At 41.6% G+C, this 14,202-nt stretch overlaps 1 protein-coding gene across 2 annotated transcripts in view; it reads right to left on the minus strand.

Annotated features, from left to right (window-relative positions):
* Window positions 1-14,202, minus strand: part of CCDC60 (coiled-coil domain containing 60) — an 879,096-nt gene that overhangs the window by 106,614 nt on the left and 758,280 nt on the right. For both annotated transcript variants that reach the window (XM_069619175.1, XM_069619174.1), the window contains exon 10: window positions 1,705-1,792. In XM_069619175.1, the coding sequence (XP_069475276.1) occupies window positions 1,705-1,792 (88 nt within the window). The remainder of the gene's footprint in view (window positions 1-1,704; window positions 1,793-14,202) is intronic.

Consider the following 14,202-nt stretch of genomic DNA (forward strand, 5'->3'; position numbering starts at 1 on the left):
GAATATCCTAAGGATCTATCACAAGACTGGATTGGACAGAGGAGTAAAGTTCTTTAGTGTTTGAATTGTTATTGTTCACCAACTTCCTTTCACTGTACTTTTGGAAGTTAGGGGAGAATCTAACTTCGTGAGTCTCCATGGTTTTAGAATGTGTTTTTATTACTCTCAAAGCCTAAGGCTGTCCGATTGTTTTTACCCACATTAAGATGTTCAACTTGTGGAACTAAAAGATTGTTATGACAACAAGCCATTACATACTTTGGCATTGAGGATATGTCCTCCTTAAAGGAAAAGAAATACCATGCGTCACCCACAGAGTCCTCGCATTCCCCTGGACCCTTTCTCCTCAAAGGTGATCCTCCCACAGAACACCACCCCCAAGGTCAGGATCAGAAAGCAACTGCCTTTCCCTGGCCACCTGGGAGCAGACTTTAGGCAGGGGGTTAGTTAGGGATCCTTAGGATTCATCACAGTATGTTGACGAGGCATCTGTCCTTGCTCTTCCTTTTATTAAATATAAACATCTAAATATTGCCGCGTTCGTCTGCGGCATTCCGTGCAAGTGTTTTGTTTATAGCTTTAGAGTGTCCTTAGACCAGGGATTTTTTTCTCTGTAGTGCTGTACTTTTCTTTGCATTTTTAAACCATTTTTTAATAGTGGTGCTCACCATATCATTCATAATTACTTCATTCCTTTCAGATAGCAGCAGATATTCCTGCCCCAATTTGGAGCATGGTGTTCTTTAGAAAATAATTCATTAGCACTCAGGCACTCAAGGCAAGTGAGCTCTACAATGTTGGGTACACCTTAGCCAAATCCCTCCTCCAGGCATCAAATCATGAAAACACTTCACCCAAGATAGTTGTCCAGCTAGGGACATGGTGTGGGAGCCCTCTTGTATATGCAGGGGGCTATGCCTTGGTATTGGGTAAGGCCATGTGCCCTCCCTAAGCATAAACGCAAGGCCAGGAGCACTCAGGTGCTGTGCAGCAATAAGAAAACAGTTGGGATTTGAGAGGAAGTTGTCGAGCGCAGAAAGAATGTCCACAACTGCCCACACATACCTCATGGTGGCCCCACAGAAGCAGCCCATCACCACATAGGCCTGCAACTGTTATGGAGTGCCTCGGGCACACAGCATCTTTGTGCCCCAGGGAGAATCAGTGGCAAGCCCTGATGCAAATCAGTTGAGTCTGCTGCAGTCACCGCAAGGAGTGAGCTTCCTTGCAGGCTTGGCAGTCCAGCCAGGGAATATACTACCCAGAAATGGGCTTCCACAAGTAGGGTTCTAGACCTACAATCCAGGGGTTATTTAGGCAGAGAGAATGGTGCAGTGGGTGGAAAGAGCTGTCCCTAGAAGGAACAGGTGAATTTTTGTGCAATTGCCTCGGAGATGGAAGAGGGTAGCACAAAAGACTTGACAGGAGCAAAACGGTTATGGTCATCTTTGTCACTGGCTGGACATGCTTCTTGTGGTAGAACATGTACTAGTAGTGGAAAGTATGTTAAAGTGTGCAGAACGTGGAGTGAATGGTTATCACACTAAATTTGACATGTCTAGCCAACATAGAGACATGTGATAAGAATTCTGGTTGATAATATGTTTTGCCAAAAATAATTTAACTCTGTGTAAAATGTCTCCAACCATTTTAAAGGCCTTTGTTTGTTTCATATGTATTATAAGCATTTTAGATGTAGTATACCTCACAAGTCTGTTTTTCTTCTGGTTTTCCTCTTCATCCAGCTCCTTCAAAACACTCTGTCGTATCTCCTCCAGCAGGGACTGTAGGTCTGAGGACAGCAAACAAATATGCATTACTAGTAGCTTTCTCTAAATACATTTCTTCTTTTTAACAGTAATATATCTTGCATAACTACAAATAGGACTATGTTACAGTCATATTGGAAAACACGTTGAAACTCTAGGAAAATGGTGTAAGGGGACAGCAATAATGACACTATTTAAATTCATCTCATTTTGTCAGTCTTGCCAGAATAAAACATATCATTTTAAGATATTGTATTGTATTTCATGTGCTACTTGTGATAAGAGTTTTAGAACATGAGACCTCAACATCAAGACATGCCTGCCATCTTCTAGTTTCCATTTAAAATCAAGTTCAATAAAATCCAATTCAATCAGTGACAATCATCAAGCAGTGGTGCAGGCTTTGTTGTCACTACATGGTCCTCTGTTTAAGCTCCTTTATTTCCCAAGGCCCCCCAGCAAAATAATGTGGACCTCTGAATCAATTTAAGCAATACCCCAGTGGGGTGGAGATGGTAAAGATAATAAGATGATACATACTAAGTCAAGTGACCATCAATGAGAGATACACTTAAATGAGGTTTTAAAAAAAAGCTTTGTTTACCAACTATGGTGGGTCAGAAGAAGGACGTGAATAAGTCATCAATAAAGTTTTTATTAAAGAAAAGGAAAAATTCCTACCTCTGCCTATGCTATAAGGGGTCCCTACCTAACAAACTATCTATGGTGTTAGTCGGTCGTCAGTGAATGATTTAACAGAATCTGTCCACTGTCCAAAACTACTCTTAACTGACCCTTATTTACTTCTCGAGGCCTCAATATTACAATCCCTTTAGTTTGACTGGGACAAGTACGATTAGTTCCATTATGATTTTTTGTCCCTCTCCCGTTTTCCCTACTACCTGATGCTCTTAGGGATAATGTCACTGGTGCTTCTGTTTGCTCAGGGTTGGTTCTCCCTTTCAACCTGACTGTCCTGTGTGTGTTCAATGCTTCTTTCTTTTTTCCGTCATCTATGATGGCCGCTCAGTATTTCTGGTACCGTTAGGATATGCATCTTCACTCACAGAGTGGTCTTAGCATTGTTTCTGGGACACCAGGTCCACCACAAGCTTTTTGTGGTCACACCACCACTTTCCTTTTCTCTCTCTTCCTGGTTGTCAAGATGCCCTGCGTCCGACTTTACTTCTATCGTTCACCTCTCAGTAAGACGCAGTGCATCTACTTCTGTTTCTTGATCTCCTCTTATCTCAGGATGCTGCACATCTGATTACGCCTCTGCACCAGCTTCTCCACTGATGTGTAACTCACAGGTTTTCTCTCTTCTCCATTCTCCTTCCCTCTCACATGTGACATACTCTAGGAACTTCCCCAGCATATGTCTGAGTCTCTCTCTGTCAACCGGCGTCTCTCCTCCTCCACACATCATGCTCCCTATCCCAGTTAAATGGGATTTTTCATTTAAAGAAACCTTTACAGTTTCCATTTGACAATAACACATACTGGTTTTATCTTCATACAAGTCTTCATAGGATATGTTCAAAGAGGGAGTGTTGGGATGTTTTCTAGGGAGTTCCTCACAGGAAAGTGAGTCCTTGTCCCCAAAGGAGTAATCTCAACGTGTGAGGTCCCACTTGCCTATACCCCTATGGAGGGTGTTGCAGAGCAAGCTCACCTATCTAGCCTCACAGCGGTGGGGCTTCTCCCTTGGGGTGAGGGGACAACTTCCCATGATTCGTCACACAACACATGAAATGGATCATTTCAAGCACAAAATAGGACTTCACCTTGCGTTAGAAAGCAACAGGTAAACAAATGTTCGGATGGTGTCTCATTAGGTTGAAACAAGTAGGCTATAAGTCACTCTTGAGAAACAAATAGTCTCAATGTCCGGGTCTATCAGTATGGCAGTCCACTGGCATGGTTGTCTTTTCACAGTAGAAGGTGATTATTAACACTCTTTCTCACCAGTCCTATTTGCTTTGCCATCTTCTTTTTTGACCTCAGATTCAAGAGGTAAAGAGCTGCACTAGGTTACTTCAGGTTATGCTCCAGATTTGGATGACTGCTGTTAGGAATGCATTGGTCCACAAGGACGGTGTTGCCAGTTTTGGTCTAGATTTCAATAGGTTGGCTGGAGCGTCGGAGGGAGGGCTTTCCACCTCCTATTGCGGTGTTCCCTGGCCTCTGCCTAGCGTTCCCGCCTTCTCAGGCCCAAACCAGTATCTTGTCATAGACTTGATTTTCTTTCCTCTTGCTATGGTCTCCTTTCTTCTGCTCCAGGCACCTCCTCAATTCCCCCTAGTGTACTTGTAGATCCTCCCTTCTCCACTTGACCACTAGATGCAGGACATATTAGCAGGACCATCCTTCCACCTGTCTTGGTATCTCCACTAACCTTCTTCCACTCTAATGTCTATGAGGGCTTTCACCTTCAAGTCCTCCATCCCTCTTTTCTCCTCCTTGCTCATTTACCCCTGCGAGGGGAACTTCCTTGTTTAGTAATTGCTTTAGGAGGCCTTGCTATCTCCCTATGGCTGTTAGGTAATTTCATTAGCCCTATGTATGTTTTGTCCCCACTTCTATCCCTTATAATTTTTCTTCTTCCTTATCCTGCGGCTTTCCCTTTTCTATCCTGAGCCCTGCACGCTGGGGCTTCTTTTCTACCACTGTCTGGAAGTATCTCTCTCCCAACCTCTGTTGTGGCTTGCTCCCCAACTCTTAGGTATCTCACTGCCCACCCCCTGGGGTGTGTCTCTCCCTGATCTTCCACTGAGGATCTCCCTTTCGTACTTCCTGCTCCCAAGCTACTGTCTCCTCTTTCCTTCAAATCTCCTACTTCTCTTATTTTCTCCCAGTCACAGTCTTTCCTCTCCTCAAGCCATCTCCAAAGCGCTCACTTCTTCTCTCCTAACACAATCCTTCTTCTCTCCCCCATCTTCAAACTCCTACGCTGGTTACTCTATGCATTTCTTAGTCTCTCCGAGCCCAGCACCACCTCTGGGGTAGGTTAGGACTGTGGATTTGAGGTGCGCAGATTAAAAACCCTGGACCATTGATTGGTATGAATGAGTTTCACCGTGGCTGAGGTTTTCTTCAATTATGGATTCCTAGCCCTGCTCTCTTTTTCCCCGCAGAACGAGGATTTTTCCTGGTAGTCTGTGGTCTTGGATCTTCAGAGTCTGCTTGTATCTGGGGGGTGGAGTGTCTGGCAGTCTCCGGGCCCTGAGTGTCCTTATCATCTGATTCCTGAAGCCATGCAGCGATTTATGGGCACTACACCCACAAACAAGTTGGTTTGGAGTAGGGACTTTCAATAACTCACCAGAACATTGTGCCCTTGAGAATCTTTGACCTGCAGGATGGATGTCTCCACTGGTAATTCCTCCTGCATCTCCCTGTAACTCTACTGGCAGACTTAAGCTACTTGGTAGGGACCATGATGACTACACTGCCCTTGTGACATTTATCTGCCAAGTTCACAGGTGGGACTGGGGCAGATGAGGAGGTCATACCCACTCTGCCCCTCGGCCTTGCATCCCATAGTGGGTGGTGACACTCACCCCCCTTGGTCAACACATCTCCAACCACTTGAGCAGGGGTCTGTAACCTTTGGCTCTGTCTACGTCTTGATTACAAATAAATCCTCTCCGCTCTAGTCACCATAGCCAATGGAGAGGGATCATCAAAGTCAGAGTCCAAAACATCTGGAGAGCTGCAGGTTGCAGACCACTGCACTAGAGCAAGGCAGAGCACTTTGCCACATATATCAGATATATATAGTTTATATAGCAGAAACTGTTTACAAATTCAGTGTCAGTGGCTAGGCAGTAAATACATATGGAGAAGTCCAAGAAAAAAGCCAAATATAGCTTTGGAGATACATGCCCTTTCGTTAGTTCATAACAGTATTTCTATTAATGTATGATTTTTCCTTACGACAGACCCGTCTAGTTTTGACTTGGGAATGTTTCATAACAGCAAATATTAACACAAATGTAGGAATGCATTGTATGGGAGCAGTGCATTACCGGCAGCAATAACCTGACAATCCTTAAAAGGTAAAGCAATAAATAGTCAAGAATAATAAAGATATAATAACATTTAACTTGGGTACTGTCTAAACCCCTAACATTAACATCCTGTATAATGTTTCATTTATTAAATTGGCCTGGGCATTACTATATAATAATGTAGCTGTTGGCCCAAAAAGGGCCTGGCTTGAATGGGAAGAAGAAAATAAATCAGTTTCCTGGAGCGGGGTGGGGGCGCAACCTAGAATGGCCCCACAGGCCCTAAAGACATTCTATGTGCTAGGGTGCTATGTGGAGCAACCTGTCTCAGTAACCATGGGCCCGGGCTGCATAGCCGTAGCAGCCCAGCCGCCCACCTGTTGACTTGCCTGGGGGCCAGACCGGACAGGCCCATTCACAGTAAAGGGCCCAGTCAGCGTTCGCAGGGCTGCCCGGGCTGAAGAGAAAAGAACTGCCCAGTCAGAGATACATGTGGGATGTTTGGGTAACCGAGTTGTGCCTCTTGATGGCCCACCTCATGGCTGGCGAGGTGAGCTCTGAACATAAGTCCTCAAAGGCCCTGTATATCAGGCGGCATGAGAGGTGAAGAGCAGAGAAGTCTGCTCTGCCCTGAAGCAACCCAGGTGAAGAGAAGTGTCCTGCCCCTGATGTCCCTCCAGCACAATGTAGAGGGGGTGGGGCTGTGAGGATTCTGGCAGTGCTGTGGGTGTGGCAGTGAGCACTGCACATCCCCATGACAATGGGGGCACCACCTGAAGTCAACAGGGTGCCGCAGATGTGTCTGTGAGCACAGCAACTGGGACGCCGCCTGAAGTAAATATGGTTACATGGGGGCAGTGACGTGGGTAACCCCCAGGAGTACAGGCTACCCAGAAGATTGGAAAATGGCAGTGGGTCATGGCAGTGATGTGGGGCAGGGAGCCACCAAGAAGACCCAGTGTGCCACTGGGTGATGGCAGTGGAGACAGGCAGACGTCCAACTGGGCAAAGGACCACCAAAAGAACATTTACATGCATGGGTCATGCACAGTGTGTTTCGGTGGCTCCACGTGGAGGATGAGGCCACGCAGAAGAATGAACAGTGGGGCCAGGTCCCAAAATGAAGGCCCCTCACCAAGCCACATAAAGACAGACCCATGAAGGTACTTGTAAAGGGTTGACTGACTGCAGCAGTCATCCCTATTGTGACATAATGTATTATATGATGTATGTCACTGTTTGTGTATATTTACGTATATATAGTTAAGTGTATAGTAAATATTACATAGGAATGTTATGTAGGGGGAGTGCTGGGAGGAGGAAGTGGTATGTTTTTTTGTCATCAATGAAATTTGTGATGTCATCTTTGATGTCCTGGGTGTTAGTCTTAGCAGTGCACGGTGGTGGCACGATTTATGGTTGCTAAACTTACCATAACTGTCAAATTTCAAGGGTTTTTCGGTTTTACTTGGAACCATAACGTCCCTTTAACAAAGATTTTTTCACTGAATTTCATAGGTTTTTAGTAGCGCAATATAGATTTTTAGTAGCTCAACTTAACCATAATACCCCTTTAACAAAGTTTTCTCACTGAATATAGATAAAGATAATATAAATGTGATAAATGTTTACTAGGATTCCCTTAGTTTATATAAAAATAACATGGAAAATACTGAACCCCCTACCCCCGCTAGTGATTTTGATGTCCGCGGACCGTGCGCATGTCCGCGGACAGACGTGGTCACCATCAAGACAGCAAAAACTCAGGTGGTACCTTACATTATTGTATCATACAATAAAAACACCAAACATGTTCAAAAAGCACCACATAAATACATTACATTTAATAATAAATAAGAATTGGAAACAGTATATGTAAGACACCAACCATCCACTGAAATAGCGTTTGCAATATAATGGAATAAACAAAAAAAATATATATATGCCTCCAACAGAATGACCTCACAGAAACTGCACAGCAAAAAGCAAGAGCATACCTACACAGCAGTAACACCAAAGGTTTGTAAGAAACTAGTAAGAACCGTACATTTATTTCATATATTTATACATTTTCTGCATTAGGTACACTAAAATTATTATTCTTTTTTTTTTTTTACACAGAAATGTCTAGTACTCTGGAATGGCTGGAAGAAAATTTCCCACAAGATAAAATGAGTGAAGACAGTGATACTAATGGTAGACACACCATTCCTCTATATAAGCCAATTAATAACCATTACTTTATGTGTACTTAACATATTTTTTTTTTAACCGGACCATGCAGACAATAAGTATAATAAACCAAAAGAGCCATTAGAAGATCCTCTGAAACAAATGGAACTAAAAATGGATATGTTAATGAAAATTGTCATTGTTATAAAACAGTTTGTTGAGGATCAAATTGAAGAAAACATTAAATATCACTGTCCCACAAGTACCTGTTCCCCCTCTCCATGTCCCAGCCAACTATCCCCAAACCCTCCCCAGCAAGAAGAACGTTACGATGAGACTTCCATCCCTTCCTCCCCTTCCATACATCATGTCCAAACCAATAATTCTCCTGTATTTGTTTCAGTTTCTGCTTCCCCCTCTCTTTCATCATTTTTATACTGTTATACAATAATACAATTTTAAGTGTGTTCTTAGTATATGCCTGTGTCTTATTTTTACTTTTTAAAAGGCAGTTAGGGTGTCCGCGGACTCTGACTCCGTTTGAGCCACGGCACCACTCTAGATCACACTAGTGGTACCGCTATGGAGGTCTTTCCCAAAATCCACAACAAGGACCCTCATTCTTATCTCGATTTGCCGATTATTCACCTCAGGCCATAGAGGTATAACACTGAATTTTGCGCCATAGCTAGTTATAGCGCCATTGGTCTATTCCTTATCTTTTGACAGGAAAGACCGCGTTTTCTCACAAGATGAAGGCCCCATCTTGGTGAAGTGGATGTGGACACTTTTTTGCCCTTAGCCAATGCGCTCTTTGGATCCGGTAAGCACCGGCATCTATTGTGTGTAGTATTGACTTACATATCTACTGCTAGATTCTCTCGACCAACCATATCCTGACACACTCTCTGTCTGTTTCACTCCAACAGACGACATAGGATACACTACTCCCAAGAAACTCTTGTCCTGATGAAGGCCTACACTACTAGAGCTCATCTAGCTCCTCACAAAATGGCTGAAACACTGTTGTGTTGACATGTTATATATGTTGTTGTTTAACTCTTGATTGTGCCCACACTTCATGGGCTACTTACCCGATTATGACTCCACTAAATTCTCTAGCTTCCTTCCCAAGGAACCTGTAGAGAATGTACAAACATAAGAATTTGGTTTTTCAAATATCGACCATTTGATCTTTTGAACTCAGGTACTATACTCTGTACGTCTTAAATGTTGAATGTCCTATGTTCTTGAAAATTTCAGTGTATTATTACACCAGCTGTACTCAAAATAAAACTAACTGCAGTATACAGATTTTGTGATAATTCTGTGTCCACCAACACATGTGGTGACCTAGCCAGGAATGGATTGGTCGATTTTTCAGCAGGTAGATTTTCATGACCTTGCTCACTGGCATTGTTTGTTTTGTACCGACCTGGGCAGAGCAAGGCAGTAACCAGGTACCCTTTCGTATATTACAAGAGACACTCTTGTGGGACAGCACATCCCTTCAGCTGCCTCGCAGACCATTCATGATGCTGTTGACCCTTACCTTTCGAGGGTCACAATATTGTGCATGTACTGCGATGCAGTACTCAGCAGGGGGGTGAACCTTCGGAGTGCTTTCAAGACTGCAGTCAAGGAGCATGAGAAGGTATGCGACCTAACTCAATAAGGCCCACCCTACATCTTCCTCTCTCCACCTGCCCTTTCTTATCCTCGTGGTTGGTGTCCCTCTCTTACCCTCCTTTCCTTGTATGTCTTGTTTAAAAAACCAAACAAAATATAAAACAACAAAAACCAAAAAAAAAAGGTTCTCAGAGCCGTCTTTCACAGTTTAAAAATAGAAGTGACAAATAGTGCAGGGCCCTGTGCATTTTTTTTTAGAAGTCTGTGGACAGTCCGCAGACATTTATTTTTTGGGGGTGCTGCCCTATCAAAACCATTGCACTATTCTATGGGACGAAGTCTCTGAAAAGAGTTTTTTTGGGGGGTTTTTTGTGTTTCAAAAACTTTAAATGGTCAACACCTACTGCAAAATGGATTGCTGTAATTCCAAAAAAAGGTTGCAATATATATTTTGCAGAAAAATCTGATTGCCGGCATAAGTAAGATGTACTCCATCTCTGTGAAAAATGTGTGTACTACAAAACAATGTTTTCGTTCTGAAAAAGATGACATACCAACAACAGTCTCATTTGCATGCCTCTCAATCCCAGAATCCCTGTATGTAATACGTGCTGTCCGCGGACAACTGCGGTGTCTGTGGACAAAGCGAAAAATCTGAGCGTGGGGAATGAAAATTCAAATAGTGTGCCCCATTTCCCTGTTGAGGTTGGCTCTGAAAAGAGCCTTTTTTGGGTTTTTTTACGGATGCTTCAGAAACACTTCTTATTTTGTATACTTTTTTTCTTCTCATTTTCCTCAAAAAAGCTTCACATTAGCTTCTCCAATGCAACCCTTATGTTCCAAAACAGCACAGCATTTCCCATAAAAGATAAAGACATGTCATCTTCTTTAAAATAAACAACATTACCAGAATCAATGTTCTCATTATTACAAAAGAACATACCAGCTCTAAGCATGAAAGCAAACATGCCTCGGTTGATTGCACACCTAGCAATATTTTGCTGAGAACAAAAAACAGAACTATTGTCCCATATTGCCCTAGGTACTAAACCAGAAAAAATAACCTTTGCATTTAGAAGTATTTTCATTACTGCCTGAACTAAGTGTTCCAAATCTTCCAACAAAGTAGGGGCACTGACATAGCCCAAATGTAAAGCACCACAGTGCAAAACAACTACATGTGGACTGTTCACCCTGCCCATATCTCCACAAACGTGTACAATTCCCTGCACATTTAAAGCAGGCACAGTGTTCCACACCACCTCCACTCCTTTAACATCAAAATTGTTTGCCACATGCCTACATTTAGCATACTGCTCCAAACCATGCACAAACATATCTCCAACCACCAACACCCTGACTTTCTCCACCTCTGCCATCTTCACTACACACAGCCTCTTTCAACACAAACCACAACCTAAACATCTGATTGGCTGATACCTACAGTCCCATTTCCATGCAGGATTTGCTGAGAAACTCCAGATGTGGCATGTCCTGTCCGCAGACAGCTGCGGTGTCCACGGAGCGCGTAACACTGGGGCAGCCCTTCTACCCTTTCCACTTCACACTCTGCACCATTTCCTCATTGGGTACTGTTAAGCAGTCACACAATCATTCACCAATCACATCCAAGAACTCTACATCTAACTCCATCATCACAGATCAGCACTTTAGATGTAATATTGATCCCTCTTAGTACAATTGGTCTGTGACTGCAAAGGACATACAGCAACAACTACTATAAAACTCCCCAAGATTTCTACTTGCAGATTCATGCACATCCACATGCATGAACACAGACTACAGGTATGAATCTTTTCTACACAGTACATGTACAGCTCTTCTAGGAATGCATATAAACACCCTGCATAAACTTTAAAATTAACTTACTGTAATTTCTCCCATTTGCTATGATGAAATGTCACTTGCAAACCTGTCTGCTCTCCACATTTTTGTTTACACACACAGTTATCTAAAAACGTGTTATTTCATATTAAAAGATGGGAGAAATAACAGTATAATTATGAAAAAGGTTGTCTAGTGTGTTATAGAATTACATGCAGCCAGGATGAGTACATGCATCTTCATTCATGCACACACACAGACAATATCATTAGAAAGGCTCCCAGCTGAAACAACACCACTGCCTCTATATCAAATCCTTCTGCTTTATTTCCCACACCTTCACAAATTCATACATTGCATGCTTTTCTGTACAATCTCTGCCATTTAACCTGTAAAAAATAGCAAAAAATGCATATGATTATTTCTTCCATCTCTTAACGTCCAATAACAGCCTTAAAAAAACAAGTGTGCTCTATGCGTTTACTATTATACTCATTTGTAAAACATATTCATCTAACAGATTCTAAGTAAAATATACAGGATGCACATAGGCAAAGGAAAGTGCATGTGCATACTATGCTCAGTTATAAGAAAACACTACTACTACAAAAACAAAAACAATCAATGTCTACATTAACAAAAGTGCTATAAACACACATATTCACTATCTTCTTCCTTTTACAATTGCAGTGAAGACCACTCTCCTGAAAAGAAGCAGCATCTGAAGTATGAACAAGAACTTAGAAGAAACCTACTCTGTCCATACAAAAAGTAAGTACAATACTAATATAATATTCTAACTGTTACTCAAACACACTAACATTTCAGTATTGTAGAACAAACAAGTATTAACCCTCTACAATTAGATGTAGTATTAGTGCTTCCCCTTACCAGCTGCATACCTTATATTGTCACACCTCCACAAACATCCTTACCATCACATTCAGACACTCATGCACAAAGCATGCATACACTGCACAACAGCCCAACCCACACTTTCTTTTTTTCTCCAACAGACCCCAAAGTATGCCTATCAAAAATCAACTCTGTAGAAAGCAAAGCAGAAGTACACCAAATCAAAATAAAAGTGTCCTAAATAAGCATCCATCTGTAGCAGATTTTGTACAAAAGGTTCAAACAAAACAGCTAATACAGTCATTAAGCGAAACAAAACAAGCTTCCAGTACAGAAACTTTGCCTCCTCTATTAAAATGTAAAACGAAACAGAAAGTGATTAACAAGACTTCAGCTACCACTACTGCTAATGCTGCACCTATAAATATTGATGTAGTGGCAAGTAACCATACCCAAAACATTTTTTACAGTCCTTCAGAACCTTACAAAAACAGGAGAGAAATCATGCACAACCCTTAAAACCTACCGTAGAAATTTAATCCTAGAAGCTCTCAGTGTAATCCTTCTCAAAAGGAAGTTATTTATTTTAGTTTTAAACAGAATGAAATCACTAACAAAACTAACTACTTAACTAAAAAAAAGACTTCTCAATAAATGGAATATCAACAAAAATAGCTTCTTAAACATCTGTGGAGGAGAATGGAGTCACACCACGAGTACAGAACCATATTTTAATGAAGAAGCATATAAACAAAAGCAAACCAACCCAATTGTAATGCATAGCAGTGGACGAGGGTATGAAAAACTTAACACCACCATTATGGAACAAGAAACTCTGCTCACAAAATATCCACAGAAAACACAGAATCACCTCTCCATTCTACTGAACCAAAATGTCCAGTCTACAAATGGCCGTGCACCTTCCATCATATCTAAATGATATCAACACAGCATTCAACTATAAGAAATCTGGTCCATGAACTCTACTATGCTACAAGTCCTGCTTTAGCACTAGCCAATTTAAATAACAATCTTCTACATGGCACAGCCAAACAACTACTGGAAGAAATAGAGCATATCAAGAGAAAATATTTTGGAAGTGAAAGCCACTTAGAACATGCAATAGCTTTACAACAAACTAGCAACTACTGTACAAATAGCAACCTTGTATTAAACACATACAAAAAAGAAATACTAAACTTTAAAAGTACCTCCACTGAAGTACCAAACTGTGTGTGTGTGTGTTGCCGGAGGACTTTTTATAAAAGTAGCACAAAAACTGTAGACATAACGTACAAAATAGAAGACAATGACTATTCCAAATGGTTCCAATTAGCTCTCTACCTTATAGAAGAAAACAAATACAAAATTACTGACCCCTTAATACTTTGCAATTACTGCACTGCAAAACTTGACAGCAACCATACACCTTCATGTGCTATCACAAATAACTTGGAATTATTCCCACTACCAAAACCCCTGCAACAACTAAATTTATATGGGATCATCATAATTCAAACAGTGCACCCATTTCAAGCAATAATACGCCTTCAAAGAAAAACAGCAAAATGACCTCTCGCTGAATTAGTGAAAGGCATTTGTGGCAAAGTAGTTCATTTACCATTAGATCTCAAAGAAAATGTACATACTCTAGGAGTGAAACGGCCAATAGATAAATCTTTAATTGTCTTAGTAAATGGCAAAAAAAAGTGGCAACAATTTGTGGACTTACATAAAGTTAGACAAACGCTGCAATATCTACAAAACAACAAAATTGAAAGAAAAAGATGAGGTTTTACAGTCAAGTATTACAAATCTTTTAGCAAATATGCGTGGTACAAAAGAATACTGGTTCCGACGTCACGGAGATGTATGCTGTATGATAAGAAACCTTGGCCCACCTACTTGGTTTGTTACAT

The sequence above is a fragment of the Ambystoma mexicanum genome, chromosome 10, assembly GCF_040938575.1.
Source record: "Ambystoma mexicanum isolate Mex_15411 chromosome 10, UKY_AmexF1_1, whole genome shotgun sequence".
Classification (NCBI taxonomy): Eukaryota; Metazoa; Chordata; class Amphibia; order Caudata; family Ambystomatidae; genus Ambystoma; species Ambystoma mexicanum.